At 43.6% G+C, this 20,046-nt stretch overlaps 1 protein-coding gene across 12 annotated transcripts in view; it reads left to right on the top strand.

Moving 5' to 3' along the window:
• LOC109888920 (non-muscle caldesmon) overlaps nt 1-20,046 on the top strand; it is a 62,796-nt gene that overhangs the window by 20,660 nt on the left and 22,090 nt on the right. For 2 of the 12 annotated variants that reach the window (XM_031823185.1, XM_031823182.1), the window contains exons 1-4: nt 10,468-10,656; nt 11,380-11,485; nt 18,981-19,118; nt 19,329-19,722. In XM_031823185.1, the coding sequence (XP_031679045.1) occupies nt 11,412-11,485; nt 18,981-19,118; nt 19,329-19,722 (606 nt within the window). In that variant the 5' untranslated portion in view covers nt 10,468-10,656; nt 11,380-11,411. Of the gene's footprint in view, nt 1-10,429; nt 10,657-11,009; nt 11,048-11,359; nt 11,486-18,980; nt 19,119-19,328; nt 19,723-19,827 lie in introns of those variants that run through there. The other 10 variants (XM_031823186.1, XM_031823184.1, XM_031823177.1 and 7 more) reach the window with 9 other exon arrangements.

Raw genomic sequence — 20,046 nt, 5'->3', positions numbered from 1 at the left:
TTCAATTGATTACACATGATTTGGAAAGGCGCACACCTGTCTATATAAAGGTCCCACAGTTGACAATGCATGTCAGAGCAAAAACCAAGACATGGGGTTGAAGGAATTGTCCGTAGAGCTCAGAGACAGGATTATGTCGAGGCACAGATCTGGGGAAGGGTACCAAAAAAATGTCTACAGCATTAAAGGTTCCCAAAAACACAGTGGCTCCATCATTCTTAAATGGAAGAAGTTTGGAACCACCAAGACTCTTCCTAGAGCTGGCCACCCAGCCAAACTGAGCAATCGGGGGAGAAGGGCCTTGGTCAGGGAGGTGACCAAGAACCCGATACGCACTCTGACAGAGCTCCAGAGTTCCTCTGTGGAGATGGTTGTCCTTCTGGAAGGTTCTCCCATCTCGGCAGCACTCCACCAATCAGGTCTTTATGGTAGAGTGGCCAGATGGACGCCACTCCTCGGTAAAAGGCACACGACAGCCCATTTGAAGTTTGCCAAAAGGGACCTTAAGGACTCTCAGACCATGAGAAACAAGATTCTTTAGTCTGATGAAACCAAGATTGAACTCTTTGACCTGAATGCCAAGCGTCACGTCTGGAGGAACCCTGGCACCATCCGTACAGTAAAGCATGGTGGTGGCAGCATCATGCTGTGGAGATGTTTTTCAGTGGCAGGGAATGGGAGACTTGTCAGGATCAAGGGAAAGATGAATGGAGCAAAGTACAGAGAGATCCTTGATGATGTCCTGAGTGCTCTGGAGCAGGTTCTCAGACTTTGGTGAATGTTCAAATTCCAACAGGACAATGACCCTGAGCACATAGCCAAGACAATGCAGGAATGGCTTCGGGACAAGTCTCTGAATGTCCTTGAGTGGCCCAGCCAGAGCCCGGACTTGAACCCAATTGAACATCTCTTCTGCAGAGGGAAATGGGAGAAACTTCCCTAATACAGGTTTGCCAAGCTTGTAGCATCATACCCAAGAAGACTCGAGGCTGTAATCACTCCCAAAGGTGCTTCAACAAATTACGGAGTAAATGGTCTGAATACTTCTGTAAATGTGATTTTTCAGTATGTATACTGTACATTTGCAAAAACTTCTCTTTGCTTTTTCGTTTTGGGGTATTATGTGTAGATTGATGAGTGGGAAAAAATGATCTATTTCAGAATAAGGCTGTAACGTAACAATATGAAAAAAGTTGAGGTGTCTAAATATTATCCCGAATGCACCGTATACACTGAGTTTACAAACATTAGGAACACCTGCTCTTTCCATGACATAGAATGACCAGGTGAATCCAGGCGAAAGCCATGATCCCCTATTGGTGTAACCTGTTAAATCCACTTCAATCAGTGTAGATGAAGGGGAGAAGACCGGTTAAAGAAGGATTGTGTTTGTGTGCCATTGAGGTTTAAGGGTAAAACAAAATATTTAAGTGCCTTTGAACGGGGTATGGTAGTAGGTGCCAGGCGCACCAGCTTAAGTGTGTCAAGAACTGCAACGCTGCTGGGTTTTTCACGCTCAACACTTTCCTGTTTCTATCAAGAGTGGTCCACCACCCAAAGGACATCCAGACAACTAAACTGTGGGAAACATTGGAGTCAACATTGGCCAGCATCACTGTGGAACGCTTTCGACGCCTTGTAGAGTCCATGCCCTGATGAATTTAGGCTGTTCTGACGGCAAAATGGGGTTCAACACAATATTAGGAAGGCGTAATCTCCTCCAGTTGACTCGATGGAAGATCAGTCAACTTCTAGTGAATCTTTTGTTTTCATTTCAACAACTTTCAAAATGATGTGTTGGATGCATTGCTTAAGATTGATGTAAAGTCAGATTTTGGAGTCAGGAGCCATGTTTCCATTCCATTGGCAACAGATTTTCTGCATAAAAACATTTTCCCATTAGAGAAGTATTTCCATCAAATTGAGGCGGTGCGCGCTGACGTGGTGCACATAAAAATAACTGTTGCCGTTAAAATTGCCATGTGCCAAGTAAAAAATACAAGTCATCACACTGGTTTAGACATTGGCAATACTCTCAAACATTGGATTTATATTCCGTTATTGTTATTTTGAGAGACAATGTATAGACAGACTGAACACTAAGTATATCTTCAATGTTGCTTTCTGTAGGGGAGTCAAAAACACTTGTCAGAACTATCACCTTCTTAAACTAACATTTGGTTTAAAAAGGGTGCGCTCTGGCAAATATACACTTGAGTTTGATATGTTGAAGTGGTTTACAGGCCTGTTCCGGACTGCTCGGGTTTTAAGCCTCTGTTACTGTATATGGTGTTGGTCATTGTGAAATCTAAACCAGAATACACTAGTGCCCTGCTCTAATGCATTGTGCTGTCCTTGTGGCCCCCTCTTAAGATCAGATATCAAAGATAAAACATGTAATGGGACTGCAGCACTGAAGTAGACCATCTATAACTGGGTAGACATCCTACATTACCATATAAGGCTAAGTTTAAAGGTCCACTCCTTCAAAAAACAACAGAATGGCAGTGCCACTGCTTGGTTTGCTATAAGGCTGATTGATCGCTGTGGATGTTGAGATTGGTGTGATTTCATAAACTTTCGCTGTTCAGTCCTGTCACTCCTCTCCGAGCACATATTTCACCACTGGAATTGAAAGTTGTAGCTTGTCAACGTGAGTAGGGACAGCAAACAAGGGGGCGGAATAGGCAGTCGTATGAAGAGTGATGATAAGTCACATGACCCACACATGACCCAGAGCTCACACAGGGGCGATTTTAGTATGTAAATCTTGGGGGGCAAAAAATAAATAAATAAATGCGGATGCATGCCAGCAAAGCCACTACACAACACATTTCAATGAAATGACGTTGAACCACTGTGGGAATAGACGTTGAATTGAAGTCTGTGCCCAGTGGGTTCTCTGATTCTGCTGCGACTATTTCTGTCTCCAGTACTAGAATCTTACAGATCTATTGGGTACATTAAACATTCATGTGGATCTATTTGTTTATAAATTGCTCTTAGATATACTCAAACTGCAGCACTTGATTCACTGATATGCTTAAATTGTCTGCAAAGAAATCCCAGCATGATATCTTCCAGAGCTTTGTGTTCTAATTGAACAGATGCAAGTACCACCTCCCCATTTGACTCCGTTTCAAAAACTTTTCTTCATACTAAACACTACCCAGGCCACACTAGTGAGACAGCCGGGGAAAGGAAGTGCCCCCAGTGAAACCGTAAAAGACCGCTTGCCTGCTCTTTTGTCACACCCTGATCTGTTTCACCTGTCTTTGTGATTGTCTCCACCCCCCTCCAGGTGTCACCCATCTTCCCCTGTGTATTTATACCTGTGTTTTCTGTCTGTCAGCAACAGTTCGTCTTGTATGTTCAAGTCAACCCGAGCGGGTTGTGTCTCAGCGCCTGCTTTTTCCAGTCTCTCTTTTCTCGCCCTCCCGGTTTTTACCCTGGCCTGTCCTGACTCTGAGCCCACCTGCCTCTCGACTGGTACCTCTGCCCCCTCTGGATTACCAATCTCGACCTTACCCTGAGCCTGCCTGCCGTCCGGTACTGTAGCCCCACCTCTGGTTTTCTGACCCCTGCCTGCCTTGACCTGTCCATTGCCTGCCCCTGTTTGGAACATTAAACTATTGTTTATTCGACGTGGTCTGCATCTGGGTCTTCCCTTCATACCTGATAGCTTTGCCATGTAACAAGCTGTAACTGCACTAGCTGTACTATTGTGACTTAAGTTGAGTATGCTTATTGGTCATAGTACGAATAGTTAGTATGCCTAAAGATCCTGGATGTCGTACTAAATTCACCAAAATACGAAGTATACAAGCAGTGGACACTTTCTGTGCTTTTAAGGCCCATAATGGCATTTTAAGAAAATGGGTGTGGCTTCGAAGTTTTCAGATTAGAAGAAAATGTCAGAATGTGTAGTCGAAGTCCGAGAGCGGGTACAAATTCACTGCTTTAACTAATTCTAACAAAATATGAATGTTGCGCAATGTAATAAAGTAATGGCGTTTCAAATAAGTTACATTACGTTATGTTGGCTGACAATTTGTTCGCTACGCTATCCTTACACAGAACCCAAACCGGCTGCGCACTTGCGCCGTCGTGCATAAATGTATTTTGTCCCCCCACACCAAACGTCATCACGACATGCAGGTTGAACTATCAAAACAACTTCTGAACAAATTATTCATTTGGGGACAGGTTGAAAAGCAGTCAACCTTTATGGCAATTTAGCTAGATAGCTTGCTCTTGCTAGCTAATTTGTCCTATTTAGCTAGCTTGCTCTTGCTAGCTAATTTGTCCTATTTAGCTAGCTTGCTCTTGCTAGCTAATTTGTCCTGAGATTTAAAGTTATTTTACCTGAAATGCACAAGGTCCTCTACTCCGACAATTAATCCACACAAAACGGTCAACCGACTCGTTTCTAGTCATCTCTCCTCCTAGGCTTTTTCTTCTCGACTTTATATTGTGATTGGCATCTTTCATAAATTAGGTGCATTGCCACCACCGACCGTTTTTCAGTCACCCACGTGGGTATAACCAACCAAGGTACCTGCTTCTATAAACCAATGAGGAGATGGGAGAGGCAGGACTTGCAGTGCGATCTGTGTCAGAAATAGAACTGACTTCTATTTTAGCCTATGGCAACGCAGACGCTCGTTGGTGCAATAATTGAATAATATAGATTTCTACATGTATTTTTGCACCGCTCGTGCATGCGATGTGAGCGGTGTAGTCAGCACTTTACAAACCGCATATCATTACAGCAGTATGTACCGCAGGTATGTTAGTTGGCTACTAATACATTGAATTTGTCAGTATATTAACTATATGCTATCTAAATAATTACCCAATGTTTGACTTGATTATACATGTCATTCTTATTTTAGCTAAGCTGTATAGTCGTTGTGCATTCTCAATGGACATTGTTAATTCTGGCTATCTGCTCTGATTTCAGAGCACTCTCGCCTGAGTGTGCCAGAGCAGTTATATATAACTCTCATTGAGTGTCAGTAAATATTGGCAAAAAGGCGTAATTAAATTGTTGCCTCAAGCACACATAAAAACAGCCAAACAAACGCTGCTAGTGATTAGCATGGTCGGAGTGAGGTGTCCTTTCATTTGTCTGGAAGTAGCTAGAAAGTTAGCCAGTTCGCTTGGGTGCTTGACTGCCTTTGTGAGGTCAGAATGCTCGGATCAACCCAACTCCTCGGCCAGTGTGCGCTCTGAGGGCGAAACGCTCTGAATTTACGAACTGACAATATGACAACGCTCTTAATTTACGAACGCCCAGTGCACATTCTGGCACTCCAGAATGAATTTACGAACACACTCAACTTCCAGTAGACAGGTGAAGTGCTTGTACGCTCAACTGAAAGGATACCATTCATTTACAGTATACTAAAATGAACTAATAATATGTAGTATACAGTATGGGTATTCGAACACAGCTACAAGGGAGAAAAGGCACAAAGCAGTCAAATATACAGGTAATGGCCAAAACAATGGAAGCACTCGAGTAATGCAGGCTGTATCACAACCGCTGTGATTGGTAGTCCCATAGGGCGGTGCACAATTGGCCCAGTGTTGCTCGGGTTTGGCCGGTGTAGGCCATCATTGTAAATACGAATTTGTTCTTAACTGACTTGCCTAAGTAAAAAAAAAAAAAAGTAAAATAGAAAATTATAATGCTCCCATCCAATGTTCCTGTTAAACTGCGCGCGTGCACGATAGCGCACCTCCAAGACTGCGGTGCAGAAGAAATGCCATGCTACGCAGAGATGCAAGAGATTGAACTTCACTGAATTCGCCCGATTAGTTTGCACTATATAGATCGTTTTTCCTGTGATCGAATCGAAAAATATCAGCCCCTTATCAGTGCAACAAACCTAAACAAATCTAATATTGAGTCTGTGGTTTTGTTGTACGCAGAGCTAGATCGCAACGGAGCAGAATCTTTTGGCGCGAGCAGTCTTTCAATCACCCTCGAGTTTATGCGCTTTTCACATCGGTTCAAGATCAACATTTGTTTTTATTCTTTGCTAGTTAGGGAGTTATTAGCCCAGTTATAGATAAGTATAGGACAGCAATGAGTTACTGCTTCCTACAAGAGCATGACACGTGTAGGCTATATTTCAAGCTGTCTTTGAAAAGCCAGTCAGGTAAAACGCTTAGGTCTTAAAGGGGCAGGGTTGTATTTTGAGACATGTTTGAATATGCAAATAAGCCAATAGGCAAAGGGGGTAGACCCCATTGTCCAAATCTCTGTATGGTAATAATAATTAAACGTCTCATGCAATCTAAGCCTGCATTGAACACTACATATAGACTACTGAAGGCTATATCATAGAAATCAAAAGATATTTCCTTGTGAAAATGTAATGGGATTTGCTCCATTGGGTTGGTTGGCAAGCCTACATTATGCTCAAATAGCTACAATAGCCTATTGGTTACTGTCTAAAACTGTAAGGGTAAAGCCTCAGTCTTCATTGTAAACACGCCTCAGGAGTTGCACAAAATTCTCACAGCATTCAAGATTCCGCTCACAAGATCTAAAATTTGCTCAGTGCCCCCCAGAATTTGAGGAAACATTGCCCCCATCCACAGGACACGAGTGGTCACTGAATGGTTTGATGACAATGAAATGAGAATACCATCATCAAATGATGGAATTTGTTATGGAACAATGGTGTCGCATCCCTCCCATAGAGTTCCAGACACTTGTAGAATCTATGCCAAGGTGCATTGAAGCTGTTCTGGCTCGTAGTGGCCCGATGGCCCTATTAAGACACTTTATGTTGGTGTTTACTTTATTTAGGCAATTAGCCTACTTGTACACACTCCACTATTCCAACTTATGGAGTTTTGATGTATCCTTCCAGAAATATTATTAGGTATTACTGTATCATTATTATTTTATGGACTAGGGTTTGTCATACAGCCAAGCACGAATTGAAATTGATCGCAGCCTCTCCCTTCTTAAACACATATATTCTAGGATGTTAAAAAAATCCACAGGAAACTGGAGCCGCAAACAAAAACGAGCTGTTTTGATTTATTTTTATTAGCTGTTCTATGCCAACATTTTCTGGAAGTGAACTGCTTGCTTCGTAACTACTCTTTTCTCCCACACCCTTACTCTGTTCTTCTCACAGTAGACATTACTGTCAGTGAACTGCTTGCTTCGTAACTACTCTTTTCTCCCACACCCTTACTCTGTTCTTCTCACAGTAGACATTACAGGCAGTGAACTGCTTGCTTCGTAACTACTCTTTTCTCCCACACCCTTACTCTGTTCTTCTCACAGTAGACATTACTGTCAGTGAACTGCTTGCTTCGTAACTACTCTTTTCTCCCACACCCTTACTCTGTTCTTCTCACAGTAGACATTACTGTCAGTGAACTGCTTGCTTCGTAACTACTCTTTTCTCCCACACCCTTACTCTGTTCTTCTCACAGTAGACATTACTGTCAGTGAACTGCTTGCTTCGTAACTACTCTTTTCTCCCACACCCTTACTCTGTTCTTCTCACAGTAGACATTACTGTCAGTGAACTGCTTGCTTCGTGACTACTCTTTTCTCCCACACCCTTACTCTGTTCTTCTCACAGTAGACATTACTGTCAGTGAACTGCTTGCTTCGTGACTACTCTTTTCTCCCACACCCTTACTCTGTTCTTCTCACAGTAGACATTACTGGCAGTGAGCACAGCGACTGTCAACTTAATGTGAATTTACAGTAGAGGGAGCTGTCAATGACATGCCAAGTCAGTATCAGGATTATGTCAAAATAGAATACACAGGTACTTTACAAAACCATAACAGGTTGTGATTACCTTGTTTGATTACCTTGTTTGTCTATGCTATTAGAACTCTTTGAAGGTAACGGATGGAATTTGATAAATTAGCTACTACTAAGGGAAACACTGCTTTGAAGATACAATACCACTAAGGAATAAGTGTCCATTTATTTCCAGTGTTGTGGTTCTGGCATTTCCAAAGCATGCCTGGTCTATTCATGTCAGAAGTACACACGTACTCCAGCTGAGTAATTCAATGAAAGGCTGAAGGCACTAGCCCATAAATCCCTTCTTTCAGCATCTGTTTATTCCTCATCGACTACTCTATTTTTGTATCTGCCAATCAAGTCTCTTCACAGTGGAAGCAGACTCTCTCTGAACAACACAACCTCCAATTAACAGCCTAAGTCAGTCAGTCACTTGTGAACATAGAATCATCAAATTTGTACGCCAAATAATTTTCAGCTATTATTGTGGTGTATAATTTAAGAAATGGGGCTGCTCTGACAGATCTCAGTTCAAATCAAATCAAGTTGTGTTAGCCACATGCGCCGAATACAACAGGTGTAGACCGTACGGTGAAATGCTGACTTACGAGCCCCTAACCAACAATACAGTTATAAAAAATATGAATAAGAAAGAAAAAAAGTAACAAGTAATTAAAGAGCAGCAGTAAAATAACAATAGCGGGGCTATATACAGGGGGGTACTGGTCCAGAGTCAATGTGCGGGGGCACCGATTAGTTGAGGTAATATGTACATGTAGGTAGAGTTATTAAAGTGACTATGCATAGATGATAACAACAGAGAGTAGCAGCGGTGTAAAAGAAGGGGGGGAGCAATGCAAATAGTCTGGGTAGCCATTTGATTGGGTGTTCAGGAGTCTTATGGCTTGGGGGTAGAAGCTGTTTAGAAGCCTCTTGGACCTAGACTTGGCGCTCCGGTACCTCTTGCCGTGCGGTAGCAGAGAGAACATCCTATGACTAGGGTGGCTGGAGTCTTTGACAATTTTAGGGCCTTCCTCTGACACTGCCTGGTATAGTGGTCCTGGATGACAGGAAGCTTTGCCCCAGTGAAGTACGTATGGACCAGTACAATCTTCTGTAGTGCCTTGCGGTCGGAGGCCGAGCAGTTGCCATACCAGGTAGTGATGCAACCAGTCAGGAGGATGCTCTCGATGGTGTATCTGTAGAACCTTTTGAGGATCTGAGGACCCATGCCAAATCTTTTCAGTCTCCTGAGGGTGAATAGGTTTTGTCATGCCCTCTTCACGACTGTCTTGGTGTGCTTGGACCATGTTAGTTTGTTGGTGATGTGGACACCAATGAACTTGAAGCTCTCAACCTGCTCCACTGCAGCCCCGTCGATGAGAATGCCCGGTCCTCTTTTTCCTGAGTTAGTTCCACAATCATCTCCTTTGTCTTGATCATGTTGAGGGAGAGGTTGTTGTCCTGGCACCACACGGCAAGGTCTCTGACCTCCTCCCTATAGGCTGTCTCGTCGTTGTCGGTGATCTGGCCTACCACTGTTGTGTCATCTACAAACTTAATGATGGTGTTGGAGTCATGCCTGGAGCTCTATCAGCCAGCCAGTAAGAGTTTTTTCATTTGTAAGTTGTAAGGTTTTTACAGGCTTACAGTGTTACACAATGGACTGCACTTCACTAAATGACCCCCTGGCCTGCCTGGCTATACCATCCTAAATACAGATTTATTATCATGAACTAACAGTGTTTTATAGATATTTAGTAAATATGCTTTGGCAGAGATAGCCATTGTACTATTATCTCTTTAATATCTTTTGTTATTTACTTTTACGATATGTAATGCATTTTCAGATGCTCTTTTCCCCCCTTTCTGGCAAGATAAGTGTGTTCATGATGAGAAAAATAGATACCCACACACTTTTGAAAAGTTGAAAAAGTCCAAAACCAAATGCTGTAAATGCTAAAATACTTCTGTTTGTTTTTCTTTCTCATAATGACATTATGGCATTATGTGAATGCCATAGACAATGGCTTCTGCAGCACAGAGGGAGAGGGAAGGAAGTGAATCGAGGGAATACAATCTGCAACCCTGTATAGTACTGTCCTAGGGCCGTACTGTATCTTCTTGGCATGTTTGTCTGTCCTGTCTCTGCCCCGACTCTGGTCCACTCTGTGGGCTGGAAAATCGGTTGCCGGGTAGTTTTGGCCACTCAGAGGAAGTGAAGGCCTCTGAAACAATCTAGGAGACTGCCTGCCTGCTTGTCTGCCTGCTTGGCTGCCTGCTGCCTGCCTGCCTTTAACACCCTATTCCAACCAGCGCTGCTGAGTTTAGCTAACCAGTGACAGCTCTGTAAACACAAGCAGGCTAAAAAGAAAATGTAGATACTGTAGGAGGGAGGTAGAGAATGGTGAGCGAAGGAGTAAGAGAGAAAGGTAGAGGGAAAGAGGGGTTGAGAGAGAGGCAGAGATGGAAAGAAAAAAAGAGAAAAAAGAGGGGGATAGACGGAGAGCTAGAGGGAGAGAGGGGAAGAGACATCAGGAGCGTGTGAAAAGGAGAAGGCAAAACAAGAGAGAATAGTTTGAGTAAGATAGTCTGCGCAAGACAGAGAGAGAGAGAGAGAGAGAGGGGAGGGAGGGAGCAAGCAAGAGAGTAAGGAGGGAGGGAGGCTGAGCAAGAGAGAGAGAGGGAAGAGACAGGCTTTGCCTTTTCTGGTAGTTATAGTTGCTGAAAGAGCAAGCAGGAATTCTTTGTGCTGTAGCAGAGAGAGCTGAGATATAAACCAGACTGTGGAGTTGATATACTGAGAGAGGAGGGAGTGCTGCCCATGGACTAAACCTAAGCGTCCGCTACTCACTACAGCTAAGGTATTGTATAGCTATGGGATTTTTTCCCTACTATTCAGTAGCCCATAGAGAGCCAGGGAATGTCATAATGCTGAGTGTTGAATGTTTCTTGGGTGGTCCTACTTCGAGTCATGTCCAGTGAATGTTAGTGTGTTTCTGTGTTGACTGGGGAGCTTATCTTGTGTTTTGTCTTTACTTTTTGCCTGTTTTGTTTGATAGAGTTCCCATCCCAGTTAGCCTAGTTAGTCACAGAGAATTGTAATTGGAATGATGATGATAATGATTATGATATTTCATCATATTTCTATTTATTCATATTATTTATTTGATTTCTATTTATATATATTTATTTCTGATATTTCTTGCGGCTTTAGGTGTGACAACTAAGAGCTCTGATGTAAGAAAAGCAGGGGTTGGTTATACCGCAGCAGCTTTAAGCACCCAAATGTTTGTGCAGGTCTTTACGGTGTCATGCTACTTAATGTGAATGAGTTACAGGCACTTAATCACCAATGATGTCACTGTCAGGGTTCTTATGATGTAAGGTCAAAGGTTATGTCATTTGGAGTTAAACATTGAAAGTGTTGGGGCTAGATTTGGCATTTTCCCTCACGGCATCAATGAAAACCTTTTTGCACGTCCCCATTTCAGCATACTGACCTCTGTACAGAGACTTACGGCATAGAAGTTGTGTAAATGTGTAATGATGTTAAACTTTTACCAGTCTGTGTTGGTTTCTTTCAGTCTGAACACAGAAGAAACGCTCCCAGGCCACCATGGATGACGACTTTGACCAGCGCATGGAATTGAGGAGGCAGAGGCGTGAGCAAATGCGTCTAGATGCAGAGAAGTGAGTGACCTGTCTGTCTAACACGCACACACAAACATGCATTTACACACACACACACACGCACACACACACACACGCACACACACACACGCATTTACACACACGCAAACACACACACACATTTCACTGACGGTCTACACCTATTGTTTACAAAGTATTTGACAAATAAAATGTGATTTGATCTAATATGGTGGATGAGTGGATGAGCTTTAAACCCAAATGTGTGCTCTCCTCCAGTTAAGCCCATTGCCTCATCTGAACCCAGTAAGAGTTCTCTGATCTCTTTGCCAAATTCATCCTTATCACTGGGCATTTTTACTGGTAAACCTCATTTAGCATTTATTGTCATGCAGGTACACTTGTATGCACACACAGGATAACAGGAGAAGTCATTCCAGACAGCTTTGGGCCCGTCTCCTATCCCCCGACATCAATCTGATTTGTTAGTCCAATTCTATTCGAAACCTGACTGTTTGACTGACTGACTTACTGCACACAAACAAACAAACTCTATAAATGTTCTATTTTGGCAATGGATTTGTTTTTGGCTCCTAGAGGCTTCCATTTCTTCAGATTTTAGGGTTGCTCATCTCTCCTTGCTTGCTAACAGGTACTGTTGTTTGTTTGGTATGGGCAACCATCACTCTACATTAGCTTCTAAGTCATTCTAACTTGAACAGATGCAGGCTTGCCTAGATGTCCATTTTGTTCTGTGTCGCCATTGGCAGGCAATCAATCGATTCTGCTTATGATTAAACCTTACGTATTCCGTTACACTTTCCATTGTTTAGGAAATCTGCTTTTTACTGTGAATATATCCGTTTGTTATAATGATGTTTTATGGAGAATAAATGAACAGCATTCGAGGTTTGTTTGAATGAGACTGGCGATTCCTTGGTATGCAGTGTTTACATTGTGCAGAGTCATGAGGCACTTTCCCTTCCTCCTGAACCTCCCATAGTCCAGCAACCATATATGGGCTTGTAGACAGATAATGACCAGTTGTGCTTGTACAATTTGAGTGTGTGTACTGTGTGTGTGTGTTGATGTGTTAGCACCTTTTTTCCCCCCGAAGAGTGTACAATCTAGAACCTAAAAGGGTTCTTCGGGTGTCCCCATAGGAGAACCCTTTGAAGAACCCCTTTTGGTTCCAGGTAGAACCCATTTGAGAACCATGTAGAACCGTTTACACAGAGGGTTCTACGTGGAACCCAAAATAATTATATCTGGAACAAAAAGGGTTCTAAACTGGAACCAAAAAGGGTTCTCCTATGGAGACAGCCAAAGAATCCTTTCTGGAACCATTTCTTACTAAAAATATATCCAAGCATCTGTGTGAGTGTATGTGTGAAAGCACAGGATATGTACTGTTAATGGTTTCTGTCTTTGTCTGAGCATATCCATGTGTTGGCCCAGCAGGCCCTGTGCAGTAGACAGAAACAGACAGAAGACTTGGCGGCAGGCTGAAGTGATGACTGTTTAATGAGCTCGATTGCTTTGCTCATTCATTAGTGAACAGATTGGCTGGGCTGTTTGGAGAGTTCAGACCTCTGTGTGTGTGTGTGTGTGTGTGTGTGTGTGTGTGTGTGTGTGTGTGTGTGTGTGTGTGGAATTGAAGGGTGAGTGCAATCGTTCCCAGACAATGTCACGAATTACTGCAATGCATCATCTAAGCTGCCACTGTGACCACGCCTAAATGTCAGTTTGGATCTAGAGGCTTTCGTCCAGCGAAGAGGAATGGTTCTATTGCTCAGCAGGAAGCATCGCCAGCGTGTAGATGAGGGAGAGAGAGAGAGAAAGAATAGAAAGGGTGCAGGGAAAGAGAGCGATTCAGTAGTTTAGCTGTGAGTTTGGCCACCATAATGCAGCGGGGTTCTGCAATCGCGGTGTGTGAAAACGTCTGTAGTGCTGCGCTTGCGCTGGACTGATCAGTTCATTGAAATTGATATCTTCAAAATCTCAGCCTCTCTGCAGAATAAAGAACAGATTTGTCACATTTCAGTCTGTCTTTATACTACAGACTTGGTTTAAAACATGTCCAGAAGAGACCAAGTATTCCCAATTGGAGCGTGAGTATCAATCTAAAAGTGTCACATCTCCGTCAACAGTCGAATGGAATAGGCTGTAAATGACAGCATCTGTATTGTTGGGTACAGGAGACTGTGAGAAGTGATCACTTTGTATGTCACTCTCTGTTTAATGAAGGAGACAACGATCGGTGCATTGTTTGTTTGCTCATGGATGAAACTACAGCCCATTGCATGTACGGTATCTACAGTATTATCTGAAGTCCCATCAGCCCCTGCTCTGACTGTGGTCTGAAGGGCGGGCCTGCAGTTTTCTCACAGTCCGGCTCCTGCCCTGCATTTCCTGTGCAGCCTCACACACACGGAGCCTCGCTGCAGCACGGCCTGGGCCCGAGGACACGTTGTAGACGCTGGGATGTTTTGACTGCTGTTTTTATTTCAGAGCTGACAACTTGAGCTCATTGAGCTCAACTTCAACTCATGCCACAATTGTGGGCATTAATGTCTAGTTTCACTCATGCTGCCAAACATACCCTCGTAAAACTGACTATCCTACCCATCCTTGACTTCGGCGATGTCATTTACAAAATAGCCTCCAACACTCTACTCAGCAAACTGGATGTAGTCTATCACAGTGCCATACGTTTTGTTACCAAAGCCCCGTATACTACCCACCACTGCGACCTGTATGCTCTCGTTGGCTGGCCCTCACTACATATTCGTCGCCTAACCCACTGGCTCCAGGTCATCTATAAGTCTTTGCTAGGTAAAGCCCCGCCTTATTTCAGCTCACTCAGGTCACCATAGCAACACCCACCCGTAGCAGATGCTCCAGCAGGTATATTTCACTGGGCATCCCCAAAGCCAACACTTTCTTTGGCCGCCTTTCCTTCCAGTTTTCTGCTGCCAATGACTGGAACGAATTGCAAAAATCACTGAAGCTGGAGGCTTATATCTCCCTCTCTAAATGTAAGCATCAGCTGTCAGAGCAGCTTACCGATCACTGTACCTGTACACAGCCCATCTGTAAATAGCACACATCCCCATATTATTACTTACCTTCCTGCTCTTTTGCACCCCAGTATCTACTTGCACATCTATAACTCCAGTGTTAATGCTACATTTGAACTATTTCACCTCTATGGCCTATTTATTGCCTACCTCCTTACTCTTCTACATTTGCACACACTGTACATAGATTTTTCTATTGTGTTATTGACTGTACATTTGTTTATGTGTAACTGCTTTGCTTTATCTTGGCCAGGTCGCAGTTGTAAATGAGATATTGTTCTCAACTGGCCTACCTGGTTAAATAAAGGTGAAATAAAATAAAAAATAAAAAAATTGGTCCCCCCCTTTGCTGCTATAACAGCCTTCGCTCTTCTGGGAAGACTTTCCACTAGATATTGAAACATTGCTGCGGGGACTTCCTTCCATTCAGCCACAAGAGCATTAGTGAGGTCGGGCACGGATGTCGGGTGATTAGGCCTGGCTCACAGTCAGCGTTCCAATTGATCCCAAAAGTGTTTGATGGGGTTGAGGTAAGGGCTCTGTGCAGGCCAGTCAAGTTCTTTCACAATGATCTTGACAAAACATTTCTGTATGGACCTCACTTTGTGCATGGGGTCATTGTCATGCTGAAAGAAGAAAAGGACCATCCCTAAACTTTTGCCACAAAGTTGGAAGCACAGAATTGTCTAGAATGTCATTGTATGCTCAAGCGTTAAAATGTCCCTTCACTGGAACTAAGGGGCCTAGCCCGAACCATGAAAAACAGCCCCAGACCATTATTCCTCCTCCACCAAAATGTATAGTTGGCACTATGCATTGGAGCAGGTAGCATTCTCCTGGCATCCGTCAAACCCAGATGCTTCCGTCGGACTGCCAGATAGTGAAGCGTGCTTCATCACTCCAGAGAACGCGTTTCCACTGCTCCAGAGTCCAATGGCGGCGAGCTTTACATCACTCCAGCTGACGCATGGCATTGCACATAGTGATTTAAGGCTTGTGTGCGGCTGCTCGGCCATGGTCACCCATTTCATGAAGCTCCCGACGAACAGTTCTTGTGCTGAAGTTTGGAACTCGGTAGTGAGGAAAGACAATTTTTCAAGGCTGAGCCGTTATTGCTCCTAGACATTTCCACTTCAAAATAACAGTGGTCTAGGGCACTGCATCGCAGTGCTAGCTCTTCCACCAGAGACTCTGGGTTCGCACCCAGGCTCTGTCGCTGCCGGCCGCGACCGGGAGGTCCGTGGGGCGATGCACAATTGGCCTAGTGTCGTCCGGGTTAGGGAGGGTTTGTCTGGTAGGGATGTCCTTGTCTCATCCCGCACTAGTGACTTCTGTGGCGGGCCGGGCGCGTGCACTGCACGCTAACCAGGTCGCCAGGTGCACCGTGTTTCCTCCGACACATTGGTGCGGCTGGCTTCCGGGTTGGATGCGCGCTGTGTTAAGAAGCAGTGCGGCTTGGTTGGGTTGTGTTTCGGAGGACGCAATGGCTTTCGACCTTCGTCTCTCCTAAGCCCGTACGGGAGTTGTAGCGATGCGACAATTGACTTTTTCTACATTTTGTTACGTTACAGCCTTATTATAAAATATATCAAATAAAATAAATCACAATACAGCATAATGACAATGGACATTTTTCCTAATTTATTACATATAAAAAACATAAATAACTTTCTAAAACTTGATTGCAGTCCACTTGCGGTAATTTAATTGATTGGACATGATTTGGAAAGGCACACACCTGTCTGTATAAGGTCCCACAGTTGACAGTACATGTCATTGCAACCAGTCAGGATTGAGGGAAAGATGAATGGAGCAATGTACAGAGAGATCCTTGATGAAACTGCTCCAAAGCACTAAGGACCTCAGACTGGGGCGAAGGTTTATCTTCCAACAGGACAATGACCCTAAGCACACAGCCAAAGACAACACAGGAGTGGCTTCGAGACAAGTCTCTGAATGTCCTTGAGTGTCCCAGCCAGACCCCGGACTTGAACCCAATCGAACCTCAATCAAATGTATTTTTAAAGCCCTTTTTACATCAGCCGATGTCACAGTTCTATACAGAAACCCAGCTTAAAACAGCAAGCAATGCAGATGTAGAAGCAAAAAAAACTCGGAAAAACTCCCTACAAAGGCAGGAACCTAGGAAGAAACCTAGAGAGGAACCAGGCTCTGAGGGGTGGCCAGTGCTCTTCTGGCTGTGCCTTTTTGAGATTATAACAGTACATGGCCAAGATGTTCAAACGTTCAGAGATGACCAGCAGGGTCAAATAATAACAATAATCACAGTGGTTGTAGAGGGTGCAACAGGTCAGCACCCCAGGAGTAAATGTCAGTTGGCTTTTCATAGCCGAACATCTCTGGAGAGACCTGAAAATATCTATTCAGCGACGCTCCCCATCCAACCTGACAGAGCTTGAGAGGATCTGCAGAGAAGAATGGGAGAAACTCCCAAAATACAGGTGTCCCAAGCTTGTAGTGTCATACCCAAGAAGACACAAGGCGGTACTCACTGCCAAAGGTGCTTCAACAAAGTACTGAGTAAAGGGTCTGAATACTTATGTAAATGTGATATTTCCGTAAAAAAAAAGAAAAAAAAAAAAGGTTTTTACTTTGTAATTATGGGGTATTGTGTGTAGCATGATGAGGGGAAAAAAGCTATTTAATATATTTTTGAATAAGGCTGTAACGTAACAAAAGGTGGAAAAAGTCAAAGGGTCTGAGTACTTTCCGAATGCACTGTACTGTATGTGTGTGTGGCCTTACTTCTGCCTTCCCAGTGTGTGTTTGTTTGTGTGAGAGAGCGAGAGAGCAGGTGGAAATTATACCCATTCTCTATCAACGGGACATTTCAAGCTCTCTGCTCACCTCATAAACAAGGCGAGAGACGGCATGGCATGCTCCGCAGCCACGGATCCTCTCACACACACACTCTCCCACTTTCCAGAGCTGGGACGATAAACCAAAAGTTATCAACTCCGAACAAACCAACCAGTTATCGTGGATATTTTCTTGATATGGTTTGTTGCGATAAATAATCTATAACCCTACCATAGAAATGTGAAGTTTGAAATGAAACAAGTATGCTAATATGGTTGTTTGTTAATGGACCACTTGATAGCTACAACATTTTGTAGTTGTAGTTTTAAGGTTAATAAAACATTTAAAAAATGAAATGTGGTCCACATTAATGTGTCATTCAATTTATCGTTATCATGATAATTCAGTCAAGTTATCGTGATATGGATTTTGGTTTCTCTTTATCTTGGCTGGGAGTCCAGTTGATGAGCATTGTGCTCCCTCTGGAGCTCTCCCTATTCTCTCTCTCTTTCATCTCGGTGACGTGTTGATTCACAACACATGCATACCTGTGTGTGTGTTATCAGTCTGACCTTCCTCCACCACGACACTATGCATCCATCCATCCATCCATCCATCCATCCATCCATCGTATCTGTAATTGCTCTGGAGGTCAGATCACTGGGAGACAACATGGTGGATCAGTACAGGGTCACGTGTTTGACTGACGAGACCTGATAATTCATCTTTGAATAGTTTGTGAGACCTTCGGCACTACTGTGCAGTGTAAGGTCTATGGCTGGATCATCTCTCTCAAAGCAGTACGAGACTGTTGGTTAGACGGATGAGCAGTCTGAACTTTAGCGTTTTCCTGTTAGTCTGAACCTGTGTGTAGCTCCATTTAGCATGTTCTTTGTGAATGCTTGCAATAGGGTCTGTAGTGTAAACCCATCTACAAATGAATCCGTTTAAGACAGCTCTTTTAAAAGCTGTGGCTGTATCTACAGTAAGGTGTCTTAAAGATGTGTATGTATATAATCACACTTTGGGACATAAGGATTAGGCCATGACTACATGGCAGATTTAGTGTTGTATAAAGAACGGAGATGGAATTAGGCTCTTCTCAGCCCATCATACTGTATGTTTGTACCTGCCTCTATACACACAATTTACATTCACCTCCCATGTAGCTAACTGTAACAGAGACCAAGTCCAGTACATCACTTCTCTCTGCTTCCCTATCTCCATGTTTGGTTAAAGACCAAGATTGCATCCCAAATGGGACCCTATTCCCTATAGAGTGCACTACTTTTGACCAGGGCCCATAGGGCTCTGGTCAAAAGTAGTGCAATTAGCAGGGAATAGGGTGCCATTTGGGACACAATGTAAGTAACTCCCTAGGGAGGAAATAAATGTCCGGAAGCTTAGGCCCCAATAAATGTCCCTCTGTATAATGCTTGATGAAACAAAAATTTGATTTCTTACAATTTATGTGAACCACTATAGGTGAAAATAATTGTAGTGATGGTTTGGTATGTATGGGAATCCTAATGATATGCAATAGGCATTGGGATAATATCAGTCATTTGTATGGCAGTAATAATTGTACGCAAAAGGCTAACATCTCCCATTTATGTGTACGTCTTGGCTTGTTTCAGGGGCTTCAGCACAACTGATGATGATGAGGAGGTGGCTCGCGAGCGTAGGAGAAACGCTCGTGAGGAACGAATGAAAAAGGCGGAGATGGAGGAGTCTAGCAGCAGCACCGTGACAACAGATGTCAACAACACTCACAGGTAGAGAACACAGGGCACCCAGAACATGAACAAATCCTTGAAAACCAAAAGTGTCTTCTACAAATTTTTAGGTAGAACCACCCCATTCTCCCTACTGAACAAGACCCTGATCTGTAGAAAGAACCCATCTGGTAACAATAATATAAGTTCCAGTGTTAACCAATAGCTTGTCTACAACTAATTCATTCTGTTTTCCCCTCCACTCCACAGTGTGACAGAGACAGAGTCCTCCTCCACCGGTGCAGAGTTGAGCTCCTCAGCAGGTGATGGGGATGACGTGGTACTCCTGGACCGCCTGGCCAAGCGGGAGGAACGCAGACAGAAGAGGTTGAAAGAGGCACTGGATAGACAGAAGGAGTTCGACCCAACCATCACCGATGGTAATGAGAACAGCCAGGAGGAGACCCTCCCTAGCGAGCGCCACAGAGGCACAGAGGAGGAGGAGAAGGAGGAGAAACCAGCCCAGGAGGAAGTAACCACCAACTCCTGGAGTAGAGAGGAGGAGAAGGAGGTGAAAGAAGAGGAGGCGACGCCAAAGGAAGAAGAGCCTGAACCCGTCACAGAGCCGGAGAAAGCTGAGGAGGTGGAGGAAGAGAAGAAAGAGGTAAAGTATGGCTTCCTAGATTAACGTTAAAGGGCATAAATGTTGGATGGGAGGTTTTGTATTTACAGGAAGTTATATTGACACAAAATGTACTTTATCTCATAGGAAGACGTTGAAGAAACACAAATAGTACAAGAGAAATTTATTGAATTTGTTGTACCCGCTGCACCACTACAAGAGTGCGGGTTTGAAATATCAATTATGCCCAAGATGGCAGTAGAGGATAAATCTGTTGATGAGATATCTAAGAAAGAAGAGGAAGACAAACAGAAAAAAGAGTTGGAAGAAAAAGAGGCTGCAGCAAAACTCAAGAAAGAGGCTGAG

This window comes from Oncorhynchus kisutch, linkage group LG4 (assembly GCF_002021735.2).
Source record: "Oncorhynchus kisutch isolate 150728-3 linkage group LG4, Okis_V2, whole genome shotgun sequence".
NCBI classification, from domain to species: domain Eukaryota; kingdom Metazoa; phylum Chordata; class Actinopteri; order Salmoniformes; family Salmonidae; genus Oncorhynchus; species Oncorhynchus kisutch.
This window is presented reverse-complemented; position numbering and strand designations above follow the sequence as displayed.